This window comes from Barbus barbus, assembly GCF_936440315.1.
Source record: "Barbus barbus genome assembly, chromosome: 31".
In the NCBI taxonomy this organism is placed as follows: domain Eukaryota; kingdom Metazoa; phylum Chordata; class Actinopteri; order Cypriniformes; family Cyprinidae; genus Barbus; species Barbus barbus.
In genome coordinates this window covers 18,002,992-18,030,758 of record NC_136759.1, presented here as the reverse complement: position 1 = coordinate 18,030,758, position 27,767 = coordinate 18,002,992, and the positions used below count along the sequence as shown (strand labels likewise).

The following is a 27,767-nucleotide window of genomic DNA, read 5'->3' as shown; positions in this document are numbered from 1 at the left end:
AACATATATATAATTAATTATTACAAAATTCATTACGTTTTTGAACTGTTTGAAAGAACCGGTTCGCGTAGTTCCCAAACAGGAAATCTCGCGAAACTTCAGATTACATCCCACCACATTACAGTGTGCGATAGAGACGGGTAAGATGGCGGCGCAGGAGGCTCAAGCAACACAGCAGTTGTCCGTAAGCAACGGAGAGGTAAGAATAGCCGAAATGATAAAGTGTAGCCTTTAAATTAACGTGTCAACGAACAGCTTTCATGTAGTCCACACGTTCACGAAAGTAAATTCTTGTTTCGTGTCAGTTTTAAAGAAGAAAACCAGATTGCCGGTCTGAATCAGCGACCCCTTTAATTCAGCCTGCATTGGGGCAGAAATGCTGCCTGAGTCACGAAGGGTCTGTCTGATTGTGTGGTTTATTTTTTACCGGCACATCTCATTTTTACAAAACAGAAAAAAGCTTAATTTATTCAGTTTATCTATCACACCGACTGTGTTTCAAAGCCTAGCACACGGCTACTTTCCTTGACAGCATTTTTGGGCTTCATCATGTTTGAACCCGTCTTTGATGCCCTTAAACGCTGTCTAGGCAGCCTCTATTACAGACGGCCCTTGTGTTATGAGCTGATGCCTGAGTTGATCAGTGTTAGCATGCCGGCTAACTAGCTGCCTAGCTCTTCTGTTAGCTTCACATGTCAAAGCAGTTTAAAGATGGCAGTATTGTGCAGTCCTATTAATCCGTCAGCTAGACCTTATAGTGACAAAACAGCACGTGTCTTTGTGTAGACAGAGGAACTGTAACTTAGTGGTGGTCAGAAGTTTTGTAATGATTAGGCTATAGCATGCAGTCAGCTACTTGGGTAATAGGTTTAAGTCCGGGGTGATCAGTCCTGCTATTAGAGATGTGCTTTCTTTCAGAGATTTATTGCAGCCATGCTCCTGCTGTTATTTTCTAGTGAACATGAAGACTTTGGTTAATTATTTTTGGTGGAGTTAGACCTAAACCCTCAGGATAGCAGATCAAGAGTGAGAACTTGCTATTGGCCTGATGCTGGATTAAGTAGCTTTGATGGCAATGTTAGCTTCACTTATTTGGATGAATAACCCTGTGGTTACTGATTACACAGGTTATAAAGGTCATATAGGTGGTATCAATCATAAACATCACTCAGGTTTAGTAACCTTTTTCCAAAACAGGGTGGACTGACAAATGTAAACAAGTGGCTAATGGTTTCCCAGCATTTCTTTTGAAATCTCAAGATTCTTAATTTTATGGGAAACACAGAAAACTGGTCTGATGTCCTTTGTATTTCATTTGGTGTCTTACTCCATGTTTCTTATAGTTGGCCACCAGGTTTGCACACATCTCAGGAGGGATTTTGTCCCACTCCTCTTTGCAGATCCTTTCCAAGTCATTAAAGTTCCGAGGCTGATGTTTGGCTAGACCACTCCAGGACCTTAATGTGCTTCTTCTTGAGCCACTCCTTTGTTGCCTGGCTGTGTGTTTTGGGTCATTGTCATGCTGGAATACCCATCCACGACCCATTTTCAATGTCCTGTCCCTGACGGTACATGGCCCTGTCCATCGTCCCTTTGATGAGGTGCAGTTGTCCTGTCCCCTTAGCAGAAAAACACCCCCAAATCATAATGTTTCCACCTCCATGTTTGATGGTAGGGATGGTGTTCTTGGGGTCATAGGCAGCATTCCTCCTCCTCCAAACACAGTGAGTTGAGTTGATGCCAAAGAGATCGATTTTGGTCTCATCTGACCACAACACTTGCACCCAGTTCTCCTCTGAATCATTGGAAAACTTCAGATGGGCCTGTGCATGTGCTTTCTTGAGCAGGGGGACCTTGCGGGAGCTGCAGGAATTCAGTCCTTCACGGCGTAGTGTGTTACCAATTGTTTTCTTGGTGACTATGGTCCCAGCTGACTTGAGATCATTGACAAGATCCTCCCGTGTAGTTCTGGGCTGATTCCTCACCGTTCTCATGATCATTGAAACTCCACGAAGTGAGATCTTGCATGGAGCCCCAGACCAAGGGAGATTGAGTTATTTTGTGTTTCTTTCATTTGCGAATAATCACACCAACTGTTGTCACTTTCTCACCAAGCTGCTTGGCGATGGTCTTGTAGCCCATTCCAGCCTTGTGTAGGTCTACAATCTTGTCCCTGACATCCTTGGACAGCTCTTTTGTCTTGGCCATGGTGGAGAGTTTGGAATTTGATTGATTGATTGCTTCTGTGGACAGGTGTCTTTTATACAGGTAACAAACTTGAGATCAGGAGCACTCCCTTTAAGAGAGTGCTCCTAATCTCAGCTCCTTACCTGTATAAAAGACACCTGGAAGCCAGAAATCTTGCTGATTGATCAAATACTTATTTGACTCATTAAAATGCAAATCAATTTATAGCTTTTTTAAATGCATTTTTCAGGATTGTTTGTTGTTATTCTGTCTGTTCAAGTAAGCCTACCATTAAAATTATAGACTGATCATTTCTTTGTCAGTGGGTAAACGTACAAAATCAGCAGGGGATCAAATAATTTATATCTCTCCATTGTATGCTCTACGCAAGTATGTAAGCACAGACGTTGATAGCATCCAAAAGTCGATTTCGCATGTTGTTGCATACGTACCATAATTTATAAGTTTGTTGATATGTTACTGTATTCTATATTTTTTGGCCTTATGTTTTGACCCCATCCCGATCTTAGTGGCAGGCCTTTTTGGACCTATTGTTATCTCAGAGCTGTTATTTCTAATCTTTAGACATCTGGACTGTAACCAGAATCATTGTAAATCAGATCCCTATCTTCTGCTTCCATTTAGTTTACCTAAATCCAGTCAGAAGTAATTCCATGCTCAAAAAGATTTAAGTTTAATATTTACCCTGTTCAGTAGTGTGTCAAATCTAAATAGTTTTCCCTGGCAAATTGCTTTTAGCTTATCACCAATTAAAAGAACAGGAACAAGCTAGAACGGTTGCAAAAAAAGGATCAGAGCTCTGAAACCGATCTGTTCCATCTTTATATCACCGTGAATACTAGATCTTTATATATAGTAATTTTGTTCATCACAAATATTCTGTGCAGGTGAGCAGTAATGGGGCAGCTGCCTCAGGTCAGGTAGCTCAGACAGGTGCGACTGCACAAGAACAACAGCAACAGCAACAGCAGCCCAATGCCTGGCAGGTGATTAAAGGTGTCCTCTTCAGGTGAGTCCTTATTGTGCACCTAAATGGTTGTTTAGCTCTATAATTGTTTTTTTCCTTGTTTTGATATGTACTTTAAGAGCCTTCTGCATTTCGGTCTTTATTTGACAGAGGTGGTTTGTTTTTGACTATTGTATAACTTAGTGATGTGATTGGTAACTTATTATAGATAATTTGGTATTGTGTTTGAGCTAGGTTTGCTGTTTTTCAGTGCATTCGAATGACATCTCCAGGGTTTCTGTAGTATCAAAATAGGTTTGATAATTGTCAACTTTGGCTGGAATTACCTTCTGAAGTTTTGATATTGTAACAACCCCAGTATGAGCCCTAAGGATCTGTATTACTCAACAGACATCCCGTGAGAGGAAAGCAACTCAACGCTTGAGCTGTTCTGGGTGCTCTAATTGATGTCAGGGGATTTTATGTTAACTTATGTTAACATTTCATACTTATGCAATATATAAAGCTTATTGTCACAATTAAAAGTAATTACCTTCTCCAGTAATATTTCTATAAATTCACTTTACTCATATTTAAGGTGGGCTGCTAGAGGCTGTTTTTCACAAAAAGAAACGAACAAACTTTTTAAAATCTGTCTCTTACCATAGATGATAGTGTAAGGCAACAGTATTGCATCATGAGTTTTGGGATTATGTTTTCTGAATATCATGGGGTGAAGTCTAATGTGAGTCTGCTCTTGTGCTTGTGTATCACCCAGGATTTTTATCATCTGGGCTATAAGTAGCTGGTTCCGCAGAGGTCCATCAACTCCAGATCCCAACACTCCCGCTGGAGCTCCACGATTGCCCAGCCGAAACCTCTTCCCCAAGGACACCCTTATGGTATTCATAATCAAAAATCGAATCTTTTACATATATAACTACATAAGCAGGATATCTAATCAAGCACATAACCAAATTCTCAGTAAGATCTGGTTTGTAGCTGCTTTGATAATTCTGTTACCTGTCTCTTCACAGGATTTATATGTATATATCTCTGAGGATGAGATATTTACAGATTTTAACAATACAGAAGCACTGTTCTGGTACCAGCAAGATCTGGTTTATGGAGATTGGACCACAGGGGAGTCGGGAGATGGCTGCTATGAGCATTATCAAGAGCTGGACCTCTCTGAGGTTGGACGCAAAAGCTTTCTATAAATGTGAATGGAATAGATATGAGAGATGCATGGTTTTGTAAGAAGTAACATTGATTTTTGATTGTATATGTTTAGTGGAACTATCGAAATCTAAGAATACACTTTTTGGCATGATTTGCTGATAGTCCATCTCTGTTTGTTTGTACAGAGTGTGAAGCAGAACGGTTCTATATACATCCACATTTACTTCACCAAGAGTGGCTTCCACCCAGACCCCAAACGCAAGGTCCAGTACCGCAGGCTGTCCACGGTCCATACCACTCGAAGTGAGTGTTTCCAGTTTTTGGTTATTACTTGCTGTGACATTTGTGTTTTTGCTGCTCACACGTTTCACTGTGTCAGCAGGCCTAAAATAACACATTATCAGGGCATGGGTGAACCCTCTTTAAAGCCTAGAGCCCGTTTTCACACGCTTCCTCTTCAACAGTGCTCAACAAATACAAGAGGAGGAAGTTCCTTAAGACCAAAAACTTGCTGACGGGAGAAACCGAAGCTGATCCAGAAATGATCAAGGTAAGTTGTTGGGGGAAAAAAACAATTTGAGATTTGCCTCATTGAAATAAGTTAATCGGTGTTGATCTTGGTTTGTCTGCCATCTTCTTCCCCATGGCACTCATTCCTGTGCATTCAGGGATTTCCTTTTTAGTGAAGGACATGTATGTTGTGAAGTTTCTAAAGTTTTATGTTTGTACATTCCCAGCGGGCTGAGAGTCATGGGCCGGTGGAGATCATATCCCATTGGCATCCCAACCTCACTGTCAACATGGTAGACGATCACACAGCTTGGGTGAAAGGCTCTGTCCCCCCACCTCTTGACCAGCGTAGGTTTTTTTTTTGGTGCTAAACTTCTTATGTTTTTGAAACGACTTAAGCCTTAGATGAATCTAGAATCACCCCTGGTTAACTTGAGCACTTTTGTTCCTCTCAGATGTAAAGTTTGATGCAGTCAGCGGAGACTACTATCCCATTGTTTATTTCAATGACTACTGGAACCTGCAGAAGGACTATTACCCCATAAACGATACCCTGCAGAATCTGCCCCTCCGGTTCACCTACTGCCCCCTCTCCTTGTGGCGCTGGCAGTTATATGCCGCCCAGAATGCCCGCTCCCCCTGGAACTTCCTGGGAGAGGAAACTTACGAGCAGTCAGATGAGGACCAGGATTCTGTTAAGGTTTGTACTGCACTCAAGAAAATACTTTTATTGGTTTAGAGATCCAAGTGAGAGACGCGATTTCTTTACCATTAAAATGTTTACCAATATTTTTTTAAATAGTCCAAAATAAAAATGTATTTTTAGGTAACTTAAGCCATTTAGGAAAAAAATTATGTTAATGATAAAATTGTGAGCATATTTAGCAGATTAATAAAGCTTTGATAGTGCATATGGTTTTTCATTGTCAAATAGATTTAGCTGTTGTGGTAAAATGCAAAAATAAAATGTATTACAACCAATCTGTATTGGTTGTAATAAGAAAAAAGTGTTCAGTAGTGCTCAAACACCTGCTCAGGTAGTATTTTCAATTGAAATGAGTAGACACTTAGACACGAAACAGTCTTGGCAAGCAGATAATCTTCTGAGCTTAAATCATGACGATTAATTAGTGATGTAATGTTAAGATTACAAGCAATGTAACTACTTTGAGAAATGCCATTAAAATGTTTTGTTAAAAATAAAAATTGCTTATTGTCTCAACAGGTGGCTCTACTTGAGACCAACCCCTACCTCCTGGGACTAACCATCGTTGTTTCCATCGTCCACAGCATTTTTGAGTTCTTGGCGTTCAAGAATGGTAAATAAATACTGATGGATGTTTGTGGTAATTGATTGAGACTTGTGGGTTCTGGTGTCTGAGCTGCGCCACGCCACGTCTCTCACTTCCCGTTCTTTGCAGATATCCAGTTCTGGAACAGCCGTCAGTCTCTGGAGGGGCTGTCTGTGCGCTCCATCATATTCGGGGTGTTCCAGTCTCTGGTAGTGCTGCTCTATATCCTGGACAACGAGACCAATTTTGTCGTCCAGGTCAGCGTATTCATCGGTCTGCTCATCGACTTCTGGAAGATTACCAAAGTCATGGACGTCAGGGTGAGATGATGCCACTGCCAGGCACTTTGGATGACTTTAGTTGAATGGCTAGGCTTGAATTCTTGGATCTCGATGTTGATTCTTGTTTTCTTTTTCTAGCTGGACAGAGAGAATAGGATTGCTGGAATTATCCCACGATTGACATTCAAAGACAAGTCCACATATGTGAAGTCTTCAACAAAAATCTATGATGACGTAAGAGACTTTTTAGCTGCAATTTACAGGTGATTCATCAAATACACATAATTTATTTAAAGTTTGAGAAATGCCTGTTTTGTTTTGTTTTTTCCCCAGATGGCTTTTAAGTATCTGTCCTGGCTGTTGTACCCTCTCTTTGGGTGCTACGCAGTTTATAGCTTATTATATGTGGAACACAAAGGCTGGTACTCTTGGGTGCTCAGTATGCTTTATGGGTTCTTGTTAACCTTCGGTAAGTGTAACTTCACTTCATGTTTGCAGTGGCTACATTCTGATAAACACACAAATGCTCAGAGTCTGTGGAAAATTAAAATCAGTGACTAGATGCTTGAGGAAAAACTCACAAAGTGGAATTCCACTTTTTCACCTTCAAGGACCAAAGGATTTTCTACAGTTCTGTAAATAGAATAAGGAGAGAACGCTGTCACGTGTGAAATCCAGTCATAAGCCTGAGGGGCGTGAATGCGTGTTGACACACATTCATATTTAATGGATTTTAGAGTGAAAGTAACAAGAAAATTTTTTTTAACCCTCAGAAATAGCTTTTTGCCATGTTCTGAGTTAGTTTGTACTTTACATCTATGCAGTTGGACAGATGCTTTTATCAGGGCTTCTGTGGGTCTTTATGTCTTAAAAATACCCCATGATTTACTCAATGACATATTCTCACTTCAAAAACAATATATATTTTTTTGCATCTTTCCTTACTTAAAAGTATTAAATTTATCCTCATAAAACCCACAGAAACCTTGTTTTATTCAAAGTGACCTGCCTTGCATTCAAGATATACATTTGTATCAAGTTACGCTTTTCCCTGGGAATCAACCCCATGACTTTGGCGTCACTAATGCCATGCTTGACTGTTATAGGAGCTATTGGAACTTTAGTGTGAAATTCTGTTTGCTGATGCTATTAGTGCTGAAATCAAATATTTCATCTTTAAAAAATTACTAAATGTCAGTCATTCAGAAATATTTAGTCAAATCACTGTCTACCACTCATTCAAATGTTCTATAGATCCTTCACAATGGTTAACTAAGTAACTAATGCTTTAATTAGCATACTGACAACATGCTTTGCCTGAGCTTTTAGACCATTTGAATGGTAATAAAAAACATTTTAGGGAAATTTGTGAATGTAAATTTAATGCAACTGCTAAAGCAACACAAATTTTAGCTTCCCACCAGGAGCATTGCAGTTTTCCGTTGACATGTGACATTAAAAAGTGTTCTAGTTATTTTTTTACTTTTAAGTTAAAGTAAAGTAAGTAGTTATTTAAAAAGAGAAAAAAGAATCTTAAGACCCCTGAGTGCGTCCTCAAGACAGACTAGTTGTACCAGGTGTCCCACTGATTTTAAATTGTTGTTTCCCACATCCTTACTACTTTTCATTAGTTCTTATGACATGTTGAACTGTAAAAAAAAAAAAAAATCCATCCATTTGCCATGTTTTGAATTATAAATGCTTTGTTTTTCCTAAAGGGTTCATCACCATGACACCGCAGCTCTTCATCAACTACAAGATGAAGTCAGTAGCCCATCTTCCCTGGAGGATGCTCACCTACAAGGCCCTGAATACCTTTATAGATGACTTGTTTGCCTTCGTCATCAAGATGCCAATGATGTACAGAATAGGTTGTCTCAGAGATGGTATGTGCTTATACTTTGAATTTCTCAGTGTGATTGCTTCAGTGTAGTGTCATGTTAATAATATCTATTATTAATTTGATGTACCACCATTTCTTCACAGATGTGGTCTTCTTCATCTATCTGTATCAGCGCTGGATTTACAGAGTGGATCCCAACCGTATGAATGAGTTCGGGACCAGTGGAGTGGACCAGAGCAGGGACAGCCCAGCCCAGCCAGCAGCTGCTGACACAACCGCTGCCATCACAGATAAATCAGAGGGGGAGAAGAAGAATGATTAACCCCTTTTAACCCCCTCCCTTGCCCTCTGGTCTTGTGAAGGTGTGACAAGGCATCTTCAAGGCTGAGTTTATGTTTAATTGTCAGGGAAGGGAACTGGATTAATGGTATTATGTAAAAGACTGCAGGAAAAAAAAGTTCAGTTCAGCGTTCCTCCTCTGTATGGGATCCACAGGAAAAAAATATATATTTAATGTAGACTTCCTAAAATCATTCTTTTTCAGTCTCCCATATTTTTGCAGTCAAAGTGAAGTAAAATGTGATGTACTGTATTGTATATTTTTGGGTTGGTAACACTAATAATTTGAAGGGTTAGGTGGTCCATAATTAAATCCTATTGGCTGGAGTGAATAGGGCGATTGCAGTACATATCATTTTGTTTTTTGAAGGACAAGAGCGAGGAAAAGAGGCTCAATGCAGCCTCGCTGGTCTCCTGATTCTGTGTACTTATTTTCTGTTCGTTCCATGTGTGAAGGGGTACAGGAAGCAGTTGTGTAGTGTAGGACGGAGGTGGCCAAGAAAAAAAAAAAACAGCCAATTCTGTTCAAATGCTACCTGTGTGCGAGACAGAGACTTTTCACGTTTTTAAACCAGAATTGATGTTGCAAACCTGAACAAAAAAAAAAAAATAACAGCCTTGTAGGTATTAATATATAATTATATTAATATTAATAACTATGATCATGATTTTCTTTTTAAGCCTCTGAATTTTCTTTTGTCTGTTCTAAAACTGTACAGCATCTCAGCTTGTAAAACTTATTCATGCTGATGTCAACTTATCTAGCAATAGCTGAATTGCCAGTCCTCTCACTGAGAACTAGTTTCATTACATTCACACTCCACGGCTGGACCACCATGTGTCGTGTCCGGTTCGACTCGACACGTCGACCGTCCAAGAATGCGTGAGATTAAATGCCTGGTTTGTCCATTTTGTCAAAAAAAGTTTTGGTGCCGTACTGAATTGATTAGGCTTTTTTTGTGGTACGTTCCAAAATTTGATCACTCATGTTTATAGTAAAGCATAAGTGCAGTTTAAAGTGGACATTGTTTTATTCATGTCTCTAGAGTTGTGCACTTGCATATTTGGCTTTTTAAAGGTGTGATGATATAAAATATGTATGGTAAATTTGGCAAAGATTTTAAACCGAAACCACTTAATGAATCAGGGGAAAAGTTAAACATTTGATTACACCATATGAAGTGCATGCTTGGTTTAGCACAAATCTCTCTGCCTTAAAAATATTTAGGGGTTTTTCCATGAAAAGACTTTTATGACCATAACTACATTTTTATATTTAAATAGTAATATGAAATATATTAATATTAAAATAGTAATAGGAGAATTGCTTAAACAGGCTGGTTTTGGTATAAACTAATACAAATTAGCGGACATCTTGGGCAAAAACAAAGCTTACTTTTTGCCTATTTGTGGTGTTTTTATAATTAAGAAATAAAAACGTTGGCCATGAAAAAGAAAAGATATTGATTTCTAGTTAACGTTTAGACTTTTGGGGGCCTAAAATGTATAGAAGATAAGTTTTCTCTACCATTTCTGCAAGGCTTTGTCAGAATTTTGGATGATACACATGCACCAATCTAAATTTATCTTCACTATCTTGTCTTCTGCCTTTCCCCCTACTGTATGATATAACTGAAAAATGGTGAATGGAGCTGCAGAAAGCGAATTATTTTGTACAGCGCTGTGATCATATTCACAAATGTAATCAGGTTCAATATGCACACCTAGCGACGGACATGCAGCATTACGCAAAGGGTTTCAGTCACCGATGTCATAAGAAATTCTCTGTTTATACTCTATTTGTCATAATTCATTTATTCTGCGACCAAAGTTGTCCGATAATAAAGCGGTTTCCAAAATTCAACTGCCCAACATTAAGGCGACCCGCTCTATGTAAAATTAGTCGTCTTATATCATGATTGTCAAACATTTTGTGGTTAAAACGTGCTAAATTACAATCAAATTATATTTACTAATAAAATAAAACGAATGTATTAATTTTGGTTAACTTCTAAACTCTTTTATGTATTATATATCACCTCATTTATTCGTTTATTATTTATTAATTCACCTCATTTATTAGTAAATATGAAGCAAATATCAACTACATAAATGCATTTATTCAGAAATATTACAAATCACACAAAAAGGCCCGCTTTAAACAAGAAAACATTTAAAGATATTTTGATATTTAAAATAATTTTGCTTAACAATAAAAAGGTGACAAAATTAAACTTACAAAAAACAAAAAAACATTTCGAAATGAAGATTTTCTGAGTCTGGAGGGTCCGTGTGGTGCAAATTCACAATAATAAAATGGAAAGTTCATGAAGGAGCTGGTCTGCGGTGGGTCGGATGCTGAGGTCGCCGTCCCAACATAGACTGATCAGTTTTTGACACTTCTGTCCAAGAGAAGACTTGATAAAAACATCCCTAGTGATGGAAGGGCGCAGATTATACGCCACGACGGCGTACAGAATATACTGTCTGTCCCCCTCATACGGCGGCTCTCGGGTGAGGAGCTGCCACATCGTGATGCCAAACGAATAAACGTCGGCGCGCGGAGAAACCTCTTCTCCCTTCAGCAGCTCAGGCGCGCGGTGCGTAAACGTGCCACCGATTTCACTCAGGTGCGTCACGGTGTCGCTTTTACCCGAGAGTTTGAAAGAGCACCCAAAATCTGCAAGTTTACAAACACCCTTTTCTGATAATAAAACATTGGCAGGTTTTAAATCCAAGTGTACTGTGCCGTGCGCGTGCAAATGCTGGATCGCACGCGCGATGTCCATTGAATATCTCACGCATTTGTCCATAGGCAACGGGTCTGCGAGTCCGTAAATGACCTGCTGTAGGTTTAGGGCGCCGGCGAACTCCATTACAATCGTCCCGATGTTGTCTTTGGTGCTGAGGTGCGCAGGAGAGCACGTGGTGGCTGCGATCACGCGCACAATGTTTGGATGGTGCAGGTGCGCTGCATTGAGTTCCGCCCAGAAACTTTGCCTCGAAGCCAGCTTGTTTTTCACACATCTCACTTTCTTCACAGCAACAGTCTCGTCAAAGTACGTGCCTTTGAACACCGTACCGAATCCCCCGCTGCCGATGGGCTCTATAGCCTGCAGCTCTCGCCAGTGGATCACAGAGGACCAAAGTCTGTGCGCGATTTTACCGTGAAACGCGTTTGTGGGCACACGCAGCGTAGATCCACTCACTGTTTTGGATATTGGGCTGCTGCACGCGCCAAACTCCAGCCCAAAATCCCTTGGCAGCAGTCGGGTGATGGGGATTGGTGACGGCATAGTGCATGGTATCCGTGAACCTAAGTGCTGTTTGCTAAATTTGGGTCTCTGCTTCGCGTGGGAGAATTCACGTGATCGTTTTATGCACGTCTGTCATATGACCTTCACGTGCGAGCGAACATGTCAAGTGATTTAATTTGTATATTCTATGAAACTTGGTGTGTAGGCGATATTTGCATTGGCATACCTTTTAAATGAAATATGGTTAGACAGGCAGTTTAAACAGATTTATGAAGTTATATAAATCACGTGCGTAATTTGCGGCTCAGACTTTTCTACCTTACAGAGCTGTTTTAACAACTGATGAAAACAACAGGCACAGTGTGCCCTCATGACATCAGTCGTTGTTATTCTGCAGTAGTTACACGAGAGGTCACGTGACTATCAACCCTTTCGCTGTCAGAGCTACTAATGGCAATGTACAGGTCTAAAGTGAAATAACTGAACATAAATATATGAGCCAGATAAAAATACTCATTTTAGAAGAAATTTTTTGATGGCACTTTGAGGCTTTTGCATCTTAACCCTTCGTGTGTGTGTGTATATGTATAATATTTTTAAATGTTATATAAGCAATTTAATCCATCCAATCGTTTAATTAAATTTCGGTTTTATATAATGTAAACAATTTATTTATTTTTTACTTATTTATTTTTTATTTATTTTAGGACGGTGTTACCTGTGCGAAACTCACCCGTTGTCATGGTGATGAATCTAGGGGGTTCCCCAATTGTGACGTAGGGGTATTTCCATGCACCATATCCGACCTTTTGTAGCTCACCAAGAGTAGTGAAAGAAAACTACGAAGCGAAGGTGTTTGTCATGTCACAATCGTTAGCGGAGGAGACACAGACACATCGGTCTCTCATTTGCTCTCGAGATTTCTTTCCCAAAAAGCTTCTGTTAACTTCAGGCTTCCAAAAAAACAGGCGAAGCACCCGGAAATGACTCCATAACGCGGGACTGATGATCTGATCGCTGTTTCGGAGGATTACGATTCAACACAATACCGACCCACAACAGTGTAGGAACCAAAGAGAGGCATTTTTCTTCTACTTCGTGCCTGCAATGAGAAACATGAGCAACCGGCGCGGCGCAGCGGGAGGTCAGTTCAGTTTCTTACAGCTTCTCTTCGGCCTGTTGTCACTGATTCAGCAATACTCATTTGCTCTACTTTACGCCTAAAGCAATGAATTATGTACGCGTTATGCACTCCACTCGAACGGCAGCTATCGCCATATCACGTTTTATTACGTTTTATGACAAGAAAGTTCACGGGTATCATCGAAACTAAGTTGTTTTTTAAGAGAAGTGGGTGTTTCCAAAGTTACAGGCCTGTATTGAAACAATAACACAGGCCCGCGAATGTCTTTACGATTTTATCGTCGCAAAAATAATGTTTATAATCTGTCGAGAAGTGTGTTTATCATCATCGTAAGCCATTTGTTTGTTAGCTGGTAATAAAATCAAGCGGCTGCAGACACGTTTATCAAACGACTTTGGCATTAACAGCTAATTTTGTGTTAAATAAATAAATAAATAAATAAAAAGTTGCTTTCCGTTTCGTTTTCCGGAAATGCGCATGTTTAACTGTTTTTCTTGTCTTTTTCCCCCCATCATGCCTCCCTGTGCAGACCTAGATCTAGGTGAGTGCAGTTGTGACTTCATTGTGAGGTGACTTTGGTTGTCCTCTTTGTTTGTTCTTTAATATATTGCGTGTTTTGTGGTGTTAAAGGAATAGTTCAACAAAAACTCAGTCATTATTTACTCACCTTTGTGTCGTTCCAACTCATTGACTTCCCATGGAACACAAAAGGAGATGTTATGCAGCCCGAGTCACCTTGTTTTTCCATGCAGTGAAAGTACATAAGAGTGTCATTCTGCATAACATCTGCTTTTGTGTCACATGGGGGGGAAGTATCTTCAAGTGATGTCTTTAACTAGAGTTTGTGTTTCTAATCATCAAAACTCTACCTCAGATATTATAGATGAATACCTTTTGGAGAAAACGATCAAAGAACGGACCGTAACACTCCCTGGTCCTCCTCCTCCACCTGTGGACCAGGATAGCCAGCCAGTAGATCCGCCGTCTAGAAACAGGCAAAGCGCACCGGTGTTGGTCTCCAGAGGAGCAGCTCCACAAGTGAGTCTTTCTGCTGTCACACTAAAGCGAACAAAAAGAGCAGTCGTTGTATCAGTTGCTAGATCAGGCATTACTCATATTATTGTACATAGTCTTCTGAAACCTTTAAAAAGATGAAGATTCTGTCAACATTTACTCACCATCATGTTGTTCCAGACCTGTATGAATTACTTGCATCTGTGGAACATGAAAAGAGGATATTTTGAAGAATGCTGGTAACCAGATGACCATTGACTTCCAGAGACATTTCTCAAAATATCTTCTTTTATGGTCCAGAAAGTCAAACCGGTTTGGAATGACATAATGACAGAAATTTCATTTTTGGGTGAACTGTCCCTTTAACGCTAACAACTGAATTTAATTCATAACTCATCCTGTTTTGTTTGTGCTGTGGCTATGAATACTGCATCAAACTCTGTAGCATATTGAGTGTATTTGCTCTCTATATAAAATGTCTTGCATTTTTTTTTTTTTTAGTAGATATGGAAACTTGTTATTCATGACATCAGGCTTTTTTGCTCTCTGACGGGTGATTGTAATTCGATGCCTACTTTCAGTTAACGTTCTCTTCGCTCATGCTTCTCTCCCCCATACAAAAGACACTCAGTCTCATACCCTCCTCTCTGCTTCTCACTTTCTCATTGGCTGGTTTTCCGTCCAGCTATGTGAGCTTCCTGTTTCTTCACCATGCTTCTTCTGGCTCTTCTCAGCGGCTCTTTGTGTAAGCGATCTGAGTCCGTTCTCAGGCTTGTCCAGACTTGGTGTTTGTCTGTTGTCGTCTCAAAAATGCTTTTATTGCTCTGTTATTGTAATTGTGCTCTTTGCATTCAATATCTGCACGTGTAAAACAAACTGTTATTTACTTTTTTCTCTCACCCTCTTTTTCACACACACTCACTTTCTCTTTCTCTCTTGCTGTTTTTTTTGGTGGTTGCTTCGAGTGAGTTGAAGGTGAATTGTTTGTCTTTCCATTAATGATTTAAAAAATTGGAAAGTCAGAGAAGGAACGTGATTCCAGTGTAGTAATAAAACAAGCTAATGTGGTTTTCTGAACGCTTTGTGTTGCTGAATCATTGTGTGGGGGTTTGAAAAATTATTTAGTGTTTGGCAAGCCATTTCTTTTTTTAACTTACACATGTAAACCCTTTTGGCAAAGCTTTGTCTGTTTGTTTAAATATTTTGTCTCCTCTATTCAGTTGTTTGTTCATTTATTTGTTTTCTGGAAATCCAGCTGTTGAAGCCACACCAGGGGCGGTAATTATAATGATGCATTTTTAATAATCATTCTAATTAAATGAGAACAGGCAAATTCACACTACAACTATAACAGTAATGACCCAGAGAAGTGATATCGTTGGAATCACTTGCAAAACGAATCTTTTTGCAGCTGATAAACAATAAAATCATTGAAGCTAATCCGAATTCACCCGACTACATTATTTAAAGTGGCAGACAACAAACAGGCAGCACATGCTTACAATAAACAACGTAATTGTGCATTGATTTGGACACTAATAAAGTTTATTATTATTATTATTATTATTATAACCATCTTGATAGTTACTTTTCTTCATTAGTAACCACCCTCGTAAACAGACACTATAAATATCGTATAGTGACTTGTTAAAAGCCATTTAGAAACCTTTGCAATTGTATAGCAATGAACTTTTCTACAGAGAAGCACCATTCATTTTATTCATATTTTAAAATTAATTTAGCTTGCATCTCTCTTTTCTCAGAATCCATACAGGTTTGACCAGACCCCAACGGCGCACACTGATGGTATGGCATCGATGCATTCCATGCGAAGCCAGAAAGTGGCATCTCAGCGACGTGGACAGTCATCTTTAGCACCCCAAAGACTTCATCCTCAGCAGACTGGAACAGAACATCTGGAGCAATTCCTGGAAAAGCCAGAGCTGGTGGTGGTGGTGCAGCCGAAGGAGCGCGGCATGCGATTTCGCTATGAGTGCGAGGGACGATCCGCAGGCAGCATCCTCGGAGCCACCAGCAATGACTCCAGCAAGACCCTGCCTGCCATTGAGGTGAGTCAGAGGAAGAACTTGATACATCAGGCTGTTGTGGTTCATCTAGTACGATATAGGAGAATATGGAGCTCATACTCGGAGGATAAAAACTGTTTTATTCCGAGTCCCAAACTGAGCAAAAATATGCAATTTGGTGCACATGCTGATATTTATGTTCTGAAAGCTGATAAATCAACAGACACTTAAAATGTGTAAATATCTCTCAGTAATGTTTCCTACTAAGTGCTTAGTTTTATGATCAAAGCTATGTAGTTTTTATTGTGGGGGCAAAATGCACAATGATTGAGAGATGAACAAATAAATGCTCCTCAAAAGCCTGATGTATCATGTTTGATACCCACATTTTAACATAATTTTTCTAAAAATGATAAATGGATAATCAAGTAAAGCTAATTTTCTTCAGTCCGGTATCTGTTCATCTTGAAATATTACTAACAATATTAAAAATACTAACATTATTCTTAATTTAACTGGACATTTTTTGAATTATACTAAAAAGCCTTTTATTTGTTAAAGCATAAACTATCAATAGATTTGTTTTTCCTTAAAGTTTTGATCACGTGGATGATTTAGAGACCATAGAAATTAGCATATAAAGCCATTGGCCATATAGGGTTAAAAATGATATCATCAGTTAGACCTTGTAAAACCTATTTCATTTCCATTGCATGTTTTCCATTTACATGAATTTGAAATTGATATGCGCTCCTTATTTGATTCAGTGTGTGTGTCTGGAATGCACCGACTATCCCATAACATTGGGGCTTCCCCCATTATGGTTTGTGGTTTATTGTATATGAAATCAAGTTAAACTTGTAATTGCAGTTAAAAATGAAAGTTCTCTGGGCAGGAGTGCAACGCGTGGGCTCTGACGGAGGGAATTACCTTTAAACCACACAAACAAACATATTCACTAGTCAGTTTTGCCATTGTGAAATGTCCATAAATGGACAGAAGTGTCAATAACGCAACCACCCAATGGGCAGGAAAGCAAAAGTAAAACTGTATTTTCTTTCACCTGTTTTAGATACAAGGCCCCATTGATAACATCAAGAAAGTAGTGGTCACCGTGTCTCTTGTGACAAAGGACATCCCGTACCGCCCACACCCACACTGCTTGGTCGGGAAAGACTGTGCAGATGGCATCTGTGTCATCCACATCAATCCCCACAGCACTCGTCGACACAGGTATCTTTCTGTTAACGTCAATGTTTTGATCTTAGAGTAAAAATGTTATTTCCTGCCTGAGTATGTTGGTGTTTTCCAGCTTTGCAAATCTTGGCATCCAGTGTGTGCGGAGGAAGGAACTTGATGCCTCATTGCAGAAGAGGAGGAATAAGAATATTGATCCATTTAACAGTGAGTTGTTGAATATTGCAGACTGAATGGCTATGTTCTGAAACTTAGTAAGCAACCTCCATAATATCCAAATAATACACATCCGCTGTAGTGGAGTATGTGCATCTGTTGAATGTTTTTGTCTTGTTCTCCGCTAGCGGGCCACTCTAAGAGCATTGAGGACATGGACATGAACGTGGTGAGACTGTGTTTCCAGTGTGAGCTGGAACGAAAGGATGGAGACCGAATCCCCCTCGGCCCTGTGATTTCCAACCCCATCTATGACAAGAGTAAGAGCAAGATGCATGTTTGGCCAAAAACATACTCTACTCAAGCTTGCAAACTCTCTGAGATGTTTGGATTGTTTCTGTTTGTCTGATTAGAGGCGACCACAACGGCAGAGCTGAAAATCAATCGGCTTAATGTTGTCAGAGGCCCCTGCACAGGAAAGACTGAAATTTACATGCTCTGTGACAAAGTGCAGAAAGGTAAGTGGCTTTAAATATGTCATATTAAAATCTTCGATACAGTTGTTCTAAAAGGACTCATTTGTGTATCTGGAAACCTCCATAGATGACATTGAGATAATCTTCAGCAAGGATGACTGGGAGGCCAAGGCGGAGTTTGCTCAGACTGATGTCCACCGGCAAATCGCCATTGTCTTCAAGTCCCCACCCTTCAGGGAGCAGAATATAACTGAGGAGGTGGAAGTCAGTGTGTGTCTTCGCCGCATGTCTGACCGGATGGACAGCGAGCCAGTCAAGTTCACTTACATCCCAGACAATGCAGGTGAGTTATCAGACGCCATATAAAGACAAAATGAATAGATAACATCAGATGGCAGTTGTGAGGGAATATCTGAGGTATATTTCACCCCAAAATCAAAAGATAAAAATTTTAGTAAATCTTAAATGAATGAAATATTATGCTGTTAGAGACGCTGGGATAGGCTCCAGCATCTGTGCGATCCTACTGAGGATAAGCAGTTTGGAAAATGGATAGATGAAAGGATTATACTGTTTAAATATTAAATGATTAATATATACAAATTTAAGAAGTATAACAAATTCTACCACAATGTATAAATACTGTACAATGTATAAATATCCTTCCATTCAAAAATCGAAAGAAGTCTCTTATGCCCATCAAGGCTGCATTTATTTGATTAAAAATACAGTAAAACAATAATATTGTGAAATAACTAAAATGTAATTTATTCCTGTGATGGAAAAGTTGAATTTTCAGCACCATTACTCCAGTCTTCAGTGTCACATGATCCTTTAGAAATCATATTACAATATGCTTATTTGCTGCTTTAACAGTTGTGCTGCTTAATATTTGTGTGGAAAACGTGATCATTTATTACAGGATTTTTTGAAAGAAACACATTTGAAATTGAAATGTAAAAGTTTTGACTATCATAATTTTTGATCCATTTAGTGCATCCCTGAATTTGTAAATAAATAAGTTCGAATGGTAGTGTGTAATTTTTTCTTGAGTAGAATTTAAGGTGTAATGGTCCTAAAAATGTCAGTTATGGTGTTTCAGGTTTCTTGTGTTTAAAAGTAATAGCATACAAAAGTAGACCAATACAACAGTTAACTGAAGCAAAGACGCCCAGACATCCCAGAAATGAATCAGCTCTTCTCTGTCTAGTTTCTAAAATATTGCAAAAAAGAGGGTGTGTTACCATGTCAGTTTTTCATTATAAATAGCAGCATTATAGTAGTTTAAACTGAAAGTATGCATGAGGAAACTGTAATACTTCATAATAAGTCTTCTGTTGTCTACAGAACACAAAGTATTCTGTTATAGTCTGTGCCATTTTAGTCAGCGCCATCACATGCTCCTGCCACCCTGTGACACGGAAGGAAGGTTAATCTGATTTGCTCTTTTGATCTGCAGATCCTTACGGAGTCAACCGCAAGAGGAAAATTAAGTCTGATGTGAAGTTCAGCGAGCCATGCAGCGTTCCTCAAAGTAAGCTTGTTTCTAAAATAAACCGATACCTTAACATCACTCTCTCAAACTTTGTTGACTGCATCAGTCTTTTATTTCCCTCCTCTTGTAGATCAAGACATTGAGAATGAGCTCGGTATGCCACAGCATTTTGACAACCCATTCTACGCCCCTCCCGACTGTAACGTTCCCAATGCTTCCATGGCAGTCCCTGTTATGGACGGAGGCATACACATGCCATCCCAGGTCATGGAGGAAATTCATTATAATGAAGACTTTAAACAAGAGGATGGTTGTGTTAGCCTGGACCCAGAAACATTGGACACCGTCCTCCAAGGCATTTCCCAATGCCTTGCCAGCTTCAGACCTGACCAGTCCCAGCAAGGTTCAGACCAGATTCTTAATCAGTTATTCTTTCATGGCGATCTCAACTTTGGTTTAGATGGCACAGATACGAAATTGAACGTCAGCCAGCCTATGATGAACATGTCATCTATAAACGACGCGCACTTCAGTCAGATGGTGAATGAGAATCAGGCCTATCCAGCAGATCTGGAGAACATCGAAGGTCTTCTGTTTCCCCCCGTGAAGAGCGAGAACGACCTGGACCACTGAATGCCACCGTGTGCTCTTATGTATTTCCTATTGGGACTTTGGACATACAGTCACTGTTGACTATAAAATTGTTTTTGGACTAAGAAAAGACACAGACTAAGTGAAACTTATTGACTGCCAAATCTGACTTCCTAATGAAGTAAATCACCTGCTCAGCCACTGGTTTTGTAAATGGACTAGACACCATGTGCAAACAAAAGGTGGGAGAAGCATGTAGCTATTGCATTTTTCAGTAAAAAGGGAGCAACAGATGCTGCTCGGTTGCTTGTGATGTGCCAGTTATGTCCGTCATTCACTAATTTATTGTGATTTCTGAACAGATGGTCCCAGAACCAAATTCACTTTGTATTTAAGTGTTGCATGTAACATTTATATTTGTTTTTAACATTTCGGAACAGTCCATCCAGAGAGGAATTTCAGTTAACAGCATTAAGGGGACAAAATTAGACATTTAAACATAATTCTGAAGTAGCAGCTGGATTAATTCATGTAATCCATACCAATCTCACACCATGATCAAGCCAGGTGTGACACGACAACATGGTAAAAGTCATCTCTGTCATCGCCGCAACAAAATCTTTCACTGAATCCTCTGCCCATTGGTGGCCGTTTGTAACTCCTGATCAAAAATTGCTCTCAATAATTCGATTAAATAGTTAGCACTATGCTTTGCTATTAGGGGCTGGTGGTGGTGATGGCGCAGTGGATAAGACACATGCCTTTGGTGTGAGAGACCTGGGTTCGAATCCCCTGTGAGACACCAATGTGTCCCTGAGCAAGACACTTAACCCCTAGTTGCTCCAGAGGCGTGCAACCTCTGACATATATAGCAATTGTAAGTCGCTTTGGATAAAAGCGTCAGCTAAATGAATAAATGTATTAGGGGCTGTTCACACAGAACATGTTTTTCCACTTCACTGCGCCGCTTTTCCATTGTTTTTCTATGTAAACATGCACAAGACGCATGTTTGACCATTGCACTTATGTGTATTGTGCATGGCAAAATGTTCTAAAAACTTCTCTCTAGACCTTGCCTTTTTTCCCCCCCCATTCCACTGCCTGTGACTTATGTTTTTAAACACAGACATCTTCTGTGTGAATGGCTCCTTAGCTTGCTAACCAGTCTAACTGAAAGCACAAAGAAAGGGAAATATTTTATGTAATTTCTATACATTAAATTAGCACATTTTAATGTGACCGAGGGGATTTGGATTTGAAGCCCCATCCAGAAAGAAATTTAATTGGTCTAAGATTCTAAAATTGGTCTTAAGTTGTGTATTCTACATCATCAAGTATGTTCTAATTGACTGCTTTGCACCGTATTTTATTTTTCAATGAGAATAGTCACATTACACGTCCCTGGAAACTAGACATGTAAAGCTAAGAGTTTGCATAGGAAACTGAAATGAGTCAATAAGTCAGTGGCAAAAAGATTACAGTGATTTTGTCTGTCACATCAATGTTGAAGGAAGCTGGGTTACCAGCATAACCATTGGAAAGCATTTTGTTCATTTATACACATTTAATGTCTGTAGTACTGCTGTGATTTTTATCGTCCACTGTAAAAGTCTTTTAGTTGCTATCAAATAATGTCACATTCTGCTTCTTATAGTGTTGTTGCTGTCAATATTAAAATCGCGTGTTCTGGAAAATGATTCAGTTTTGCTGTCCCTTAGTGTTCTTGCTTTATTAGTCACTGGCTAAATCATAATTTCTTCCTGTCTCGAGAGTGGGCGGCACTAAGGCCAAAGTCCAACCAAATCCATCTCACCGCAGTAACTACATTTATTTGCATCCAAATAATCAGTTAGTAATCGGATTGAAAAGCCTTCATGTAAATGCCTCAATCGACATGTTTAATCCATAAATAATTTCCATCAGTCTGAAAGGAATTCAAACCTTCCAAACCCTTGATTTCATGCCATACATGTTCTGATATTTAAAAGCTACGAGCTGAGGGAATCCGTTTAGTCACTTCCTCATTCACTACAGCTATTGTAGTGCTTTGTTGCACTTCTCTGATACTATATATAGAGCTCAGAGCAATAGCTACACATTCAACGTGTCACAATCGACTCCCACAGTCTTTCATCAGACGTTAAGAGATGATGCATAAACTGATGTTCTATTCAAGCTTTCATTATGACCTAACAGTGACTTTAAAACAAAAGCCGTTTGTGTTGTGACTAGTGAGAAGTGATTTCACACCTCGGTCCACATGACTCAAGATGACAACTATTAATGTGAACAAAGTTTCTGCTCACCTGCTCTCTTGCTGTGTGTGTTGCAACTTCTGACTAACCAGGTTTAACATTGACGAGCTCTACGGAAACTATGTTGTAAAGTCCAGTATTTCGCAATGAGAGTGTATAAAACACATGGTGCCAAAAGGAAGCTTTTTAGACAACCTACATTTATACTCCCAAAATAACTAATTGCTATGAAAATTTTGTAATGTAACTTTATGGTTAAAATTATTTTTGACAAATGTCAAGCCCTGTTTTCAGAGTGTAAAAAAACTTTTAAGTTAATAGAGCCAGTATTGCCATTTGTGTCTGTTTTGTTCTTTTACTGACAACAAATGTCTTTCCTGTCTATGAACAAATCGTTTTGAGTGAATGTTTAAATGAATCGTTCAGAAAAACAGTCACTTGTCGCAAGAAAATATGTAACTCGGATAAAGTGTGACTGAAAAATGCTCACCAATAATCAACACTTCCGTGAACGTGCAAACACATACAAGTGGAGTGATACAAACATTTACTAGAACATTACTAGAATGTTAGGATTTGGTTTCCAAAAAGATAACCAATGAGAACCATTATTAGTAGGACATTACAGTTTCCAAACACAGCCAGAAAATAAGGTATTCCAGTCACATTGGCAAATACATCTCTGCTTCAATTTATTATTAAGTAAAAATGATATATATACAGAATATCAGCAAGCTGTTGGTGATGTTAATACAAAATAAATACAATATCGTTTATTCTTCAGACTGTATGACAGACATGGAGGATGGCAAAGAAGAGAACAGTCATTTTTTCTCCACAATCTGAGGCTCTGAGAGCTTTTTAATGGCGAGCTCCTCCACAAGCTTCTTCACCAAACTCTTGTGAAGAGGCTCTGGATCCTGAGAAAGAAAAAGAGTAATATTTATCTGCTGATAGCGACTTGACATGCAGTGACTGTCTTTTATACTCCTGTTCATTTCATTACCTTCTTTTCCAGTAGCCTTTGTTTCTCTACTGCTTCCTCTAGACTCAAGCCCACCCATTCAGCCTCCTCCTCTGGGATCTCAAACTGCTGCTTGTAAGAAATGAGAGGAAGGCAAGTGAAGAAAACACACAGGATCATTATCAACACCGTATGGCTGCAAATATACATAAAGATAATCAACTCATCTCACCTTGTAGCGGTTGTAGATTTTCTCCCTGTGAGACGGATCATGAGGGTACAGATCTGTGTCTTTCCGAGCCAGACGTAAAAGCATCGCACGTTTTAGATCCATTCCAAACTTGGAGTTCAAATCTTGCTTCGGTGTCTGATTTAAAAGAAATACAAGATATTGACCACATTTTGCTGTAAGATTTTCTATTATAAATGATTTTAAAAAATTTATTCTTCTGTAAATTATTACAGTACACTGAACCAAATAAACGCATATTATTATATAAATTACTGTAAGCTATATACAATAAAAAAGCACACTAAATGCCATAAACTTCTGAAGTCTCAATTTAAAAAAAAAAAAATTTCCAACACATTTGTTATAAAAAAAAGTATATTATATTACTGTATAAACATTATTATTTATGTTATTTTAATTTTTGTAAAATGCTGAAATGCAACAGATTGTGAAGACTTCCTAATTTATTAAGATAATAACAAATATACAATAATAAATAAAACATTTTTATACAATAAATACTACTATAAATATATATATGTATATTATGTAAAAGTATTACATTTTTGTAAAATTATAAAACATTAAACGCCACAGACTTTTAAGGCCTTCATATTTTTAATATAATAATAAATATCCAACAAAACTAAATGAAAAAATAAAAACATTTCATTCAATAAATATTACTGGCAACACTTTACGTAAAGGCAGCGGCTATTTGCACCAAGTGTAAATAGCGATTAGATGCTATTTACACCAAGTGCAAATAGCAGTATTTTTTAACGATATGCTATTTACACTAAGTGCAAATAGCTATAGATTCTATTTACACTATGTTAAAATAGCAAGATTTTCTGCTATTTATACTACTTATTGCAAATAGTGGCAATTATCTGCACCTCAGTATTGTAGTACATTATAAAACAGTACGCAATAATAACGTACGGAGTGTAAATTATCATTTTAATCCAAATTTATTAAATGGATGCCATCTTATTGGGACAATAAAGCCCTCCCTACACCTACCCTAACCCTACCCGATACTTTATTTTCAACTTTTTGATTATTTCCTTCATTTTTATTGAAAATAAATGCCTTTCTGATGCGATATGAGATTTGAAAAGGGAGAAAAAAATGTTTGGCAAAAGGTGGGCTCTAACTCGGGTCGATCGCGTCAAAAAGCATGCGCCTTACCATCTACGCTTCTTTTTTTAATGTTGACTAACCCAATCACACGTCAGGGGGCGGAGTTAGTGTAAATAGCCTTTGCCAACAAGATGGGCTATTTGCACTTAGTGTAAATAGACACTCCGTTACGTAAAGCCTTTATGTATAATGCATTGTAAAGGGTTATTAAAGGCTATAATGCATTATAATTATTCATAATATGCATTGCAATACATTACATCTTGTCGTAAATAATTATAACCAAATTTAAAATGCACAGTGTCCAAATGAATTGATAAGTGTTATAATGTATTAACTGTAGTTACAATTATGCATGACATTGTACAATGCATTATAAGGTACATTACAAGGAATAATTAATGCATTAAAACTACTTTAATGTGTTATACTTTAATGCGTTGTTCATTACTATACAAATACATATTAAATGTATATTTTTTTCTAAAATGATAAAACATACAGACTTTTGAGGACTTCTCACCTTAAGAATGTAGAAGTCTAAGCCAAAAGCAGCATCAATAAGGTCCAGAGTGCGAGTTGTGACGGTTACAGTGAACTTTTGGTCTAGGATCTCACTGTACAGCTCTCGGTTAAACAGCTGCGGCTTCCAGGTTTTGCGCAGTCTTGTAGAAAGCTGGTGTGACAAGTACATATTATATACTATAGGACAAGTCATCTTCAAGAAGCATTCTCATTTATTCACATAAAAGAACCAAAATCAATATCACTGTAGGTGCTGGTCATAAAATTAGAATATCATGAAAAAGTTGATTTATTTCAGTAATACCATTCAAAAAGTGAAACTTGTATATTAGATTCATTCATTACACACAGACTGATATATTTCAAATGTTTATTTCCTTTAATTTTGATGATTATAACTGACAACTAATGAAAGTCCCAAATTCAGCATCTCAGAAAATTAGAATATTGTGAAAATGTTCAATATTGAAGACCCCTGGTGCCACACTCTAATCAGCTAATTAACTCAAAACACCTGCAAAAGCCTTTAAATGGTCTCCCAGTCTAGTTCTGTAGGCTACACAATCATGGGGAAGACTGCTGACTTGACAGTTGTCCAAAAGACGACCATTGGTACCTTGCACAAGGAGGGCAAGACACAACAGGTCATTGCTAAAGAGGCTGGCTGTTCACAGAGCTGTGTCCAAGCACATTAATAGAGAGGCGAAGGGAAGGACAAGATGTGGTAGAAAAAAGTGTACAAGCAATAGGGATAACCGCACCCTGGAGAGGATTGTGAAAAAAAACCCATTCAAAAATGTGGGGGAGATTCACAAAGAGTGGACTGCAGCTGGAGTCAGTGCTTCAAGAACCACCACACACAGACGTATGCAAGACATGGGGTTCAGCTGTCGCATTCCTTGTGTCAAGCCACTCTTGAACAAGAGACAGCGTCAGAAGCGTCTTGACTGGACTGCTGCTGAGTGGTCCAAAGTTATGTTCTCCGATGAAAGTCGATTTTGCATTTCCTTTGGAAATCAAGGTCCCAGAGTCTGGAGGAAGAGAGGAGAGGCACATAATCCACGTTGCTTGAGGTCCAGTGTAAAGTTTCCACAGTCATTGATGGTTTGGGGTGCCATGTCATCTGCTGGTGTTGGTCCATTGTGTTTTCTGAGGTCCAAGGTCAACGCAGCCATCTACCAGGAAGTTTTAGAGCACTTCATGCTTCCTGCTGCTGACCAACTTTATGGAGATGCAGATTTAATTTTCCAACAGGACTTGGCACCTGCACACACTGCCAAAGCTACCAGTACCTGGTTTAAGTACCATGGTATCCCTGTTCTTGATTGGCCAGCAAACTGGCCTGACCTTAACCCCATAGAAAACCTATGGGGTATTGTGAAGAGGAAGATGCAATACGCCAGAACCAATAATTCAGAAGAGCTGAAGGCCACTATCAGAGCAACATGGGCTCTCATAACACCTGAGCAGTGCCACAGACTGATCGACTCCATGCCACGCCGCATTGCTGCAGTAATCCAGGCCAAAGGAGCCCCAACTAAATATTGAGTGCTGTACATGCTCATACTTTTCATGTTCATATTTTTCAGTTGGCCAACATTGCTAAAAATCATTTTTTTTGCATTGGTCTTAATTGATATTCTAATTTTCTGAGATACTGAATTTGGGACTTTCATTAGTTGTCAGTTATAATCATCAAAATTAAAGGAAATAAACATTTGAAATATATCAGTCTGTGTGTAACGAATTAATCTAATATACAAGTTTCACTTTTTGAATGGTATTACTGAAATAAATCAACTTTTTCATGATATTCTAATTTTATTACCAGCACCTGTAGTTCTCTCTTCAGTCTTACCTTGTCATCTTTAGCATATCTGAAGCCAGATATCCAGCCTTCTCCACCCCAGAGTCCGCTCTGTGATTCTGGAGGATGATAGACGGGGACAGGCACATCCTGCACTCGCTCTCTGTGTCCAGATTTAGGACTGAGACTGTATTTGACACCCAGAGGTTTCCAGTGCACAGGTGAAGGAGGGGTGGTGTCCTGCAGAGAGCGCAGGTAGTGCTGGGGTAAACGGGCGTAGATGCCCTTCTGCAGCTTCAGGGCTTCCCAGATTTTTGGTGGATACTTGTGTAGAGGCATTTTATTGGACAAAACCTTAGAAAGAAGGGTAGAGTACACAAAAAATATAATTATACATAGCAAAATATTAATAGTAATATATACAAATAATATACACATATACCATACATACACTATAATATATAGACATACAGTTGAGTAAAACTTTAAACTAGCTGATAAGCTACAGCCAAAGATGCAAATATACGCTTTATAATATAAAAATATAAAAATGCAAAGCTAATAACGATAAGAAAAAGGCTTGTATACAGATCAGCATTCTTACCGGGGATAGACAAGAACAGAGGATGTTAAATTTAATTTTACATGATCAGTGTTAGCCTGCTAGCCTCTCAGTCAGCACACGCTGTAAAGCTAACCAAGGGCACCCCACGTCATTTCCTGTGACAGGCACCAGCGTGAGCACGGTGATTGGTTCAGTGGTGTTCACTGCGCTGATTGGTTGTTTGCACGGCTGAGCTTAACAGTAGTTATGTTCTCGTGGGGGGGTCTAAAAAAGTTCATATTTCAACACTAATTAGTTAAAATGTAATTTATGTCA

General features: G+C 38.8%; 4 protein-coding genes across 7 annotated transcripts; 2 read left to right on the top strand and 2 right to left on the bottom strand.

Annotated features, from left to right (window-relative positions):
* Positions 1-121: 121 nt before the first annotated feature.
* Positions 122-9,616, top strand: LOC306851836 (putative lipid scramblase CLPTM1). The gene is made up of 14 exons (XM_079388292.1): positions 122-199; positions 3,096-3,217; positions 3,933-4,056; positions 4,192-4,350; positions 4,522-4,639; positions 4,801-4,886; positions 5,074-5,194; positions 5,302-5,546; positions 6,072-6,165; positions 6,268-6,458; positions 6,558-6,653; positions 6,753-6,888; positions 8,138-8,305; positions 8,406-9,616. The coding sequence occupies exons 1-14, from the start codon at positions 146-148 to the stop codon at positions 8,582-8,584; spliced, it is 1,893 nt and encodes a 630-aa protein (XP_079244418.1). The 5' UTR covers positions 122-145; the 3' UTR covers positions 8,585-9,616.
* A 1,092-nt stretch (positions 9,617-10,708) lies between these two features.
* On the bottom strand, positions 10,709-11,948 carry LOC306851840 (serine/threonine-protein kinase mos-like). Its single transcript, XM_079388299.1, has one exon. The coding sequence runs from the start codon at positions 11,895-11,897 to the stop codon at positions 10,905-10,907; it is 993 nt and encodes a 330-aa protein (XP_079244425.1). The 5' UTR covers positions 11,898-11,948; the 3' UTR covers positions 10,709-10,904.
* A 683-nt stretch (positions 11,949-12,631) lies between these two features.
* LOC306851838 (transcription factor RelB-like) lies at positions 12,632-21,644 on the top strand. Of its 4 annotated transcripts, XM_079388296.1 has the most exons (11): positions 12,632-13,002; positions 13,532-13,571; positions 13,877-14,040; positions 15,780-16,085; positions 17,116-17,276; positions 17,356-17,447; positions 17,585-17,716; positions 17,810-17,914; positions 18,000-18,215; positions 19,332-19,406; positions 19,498-21,644. In XM_079388296.1, exons 4-11 carry the CDS (start codon positions 15,825-15,827, stop codon positions 19,998-20,000), a joined length of 1,545 nt encoding a protein of 514 aa, XP_079244422.1. In that variant the 5' UTR covers positions 12,632-13,002; positions 13,532-13,571; positions 13,877-14,040; positions 15,780-15,824; the 3' UTR covers positions 20,001-21,644. The 4 variants fall into 4 exon arrangements, with proteins under 4 accessions (XP_079244422.1, XP_079244421.1, XP_079244420.1 ...); XM_079388295.1 differs by lacking the exon at positions 13,532-13,571 and having other exon boundaries at positions 12,672-13,011; XM_079388294.1 differs by lacking the exon at positions 12,632-13,002 and having other exon boundaries at positions 13,413-13,543.
* A 1,100-nt stretch (positions 21,645-22,744) lies between these two features.
* On the bottom strand, positions 22,745-27,612 carry LOC306851371 (large ribosomal subunit protein bL28m-like). The gene is made up of 6 exons (XM_079387551.1): positions 27,492-27,612; positions 26,939-27,241; positions 25,079-25,231; positions 23,410-23,544; positions 23,220-23,306; positions 22,745-23,133 (listed from the first exon to the last, which is right to left on the bottom strand). Exons 2-6 carry the CDS (start codon positions 27,224-27,226, stop codon positions 23,038-23,040), a joined length of 759 nt encoding a protein of 252 aa, XP_079243677.1. The 5' UTR covers positions 27,227-27,241; positions 27,492-27,612; the 3' UTR covers positions 22,745-23,037.
* Positions 27,613-27,767: the final 155 nt, after the last annotated feature.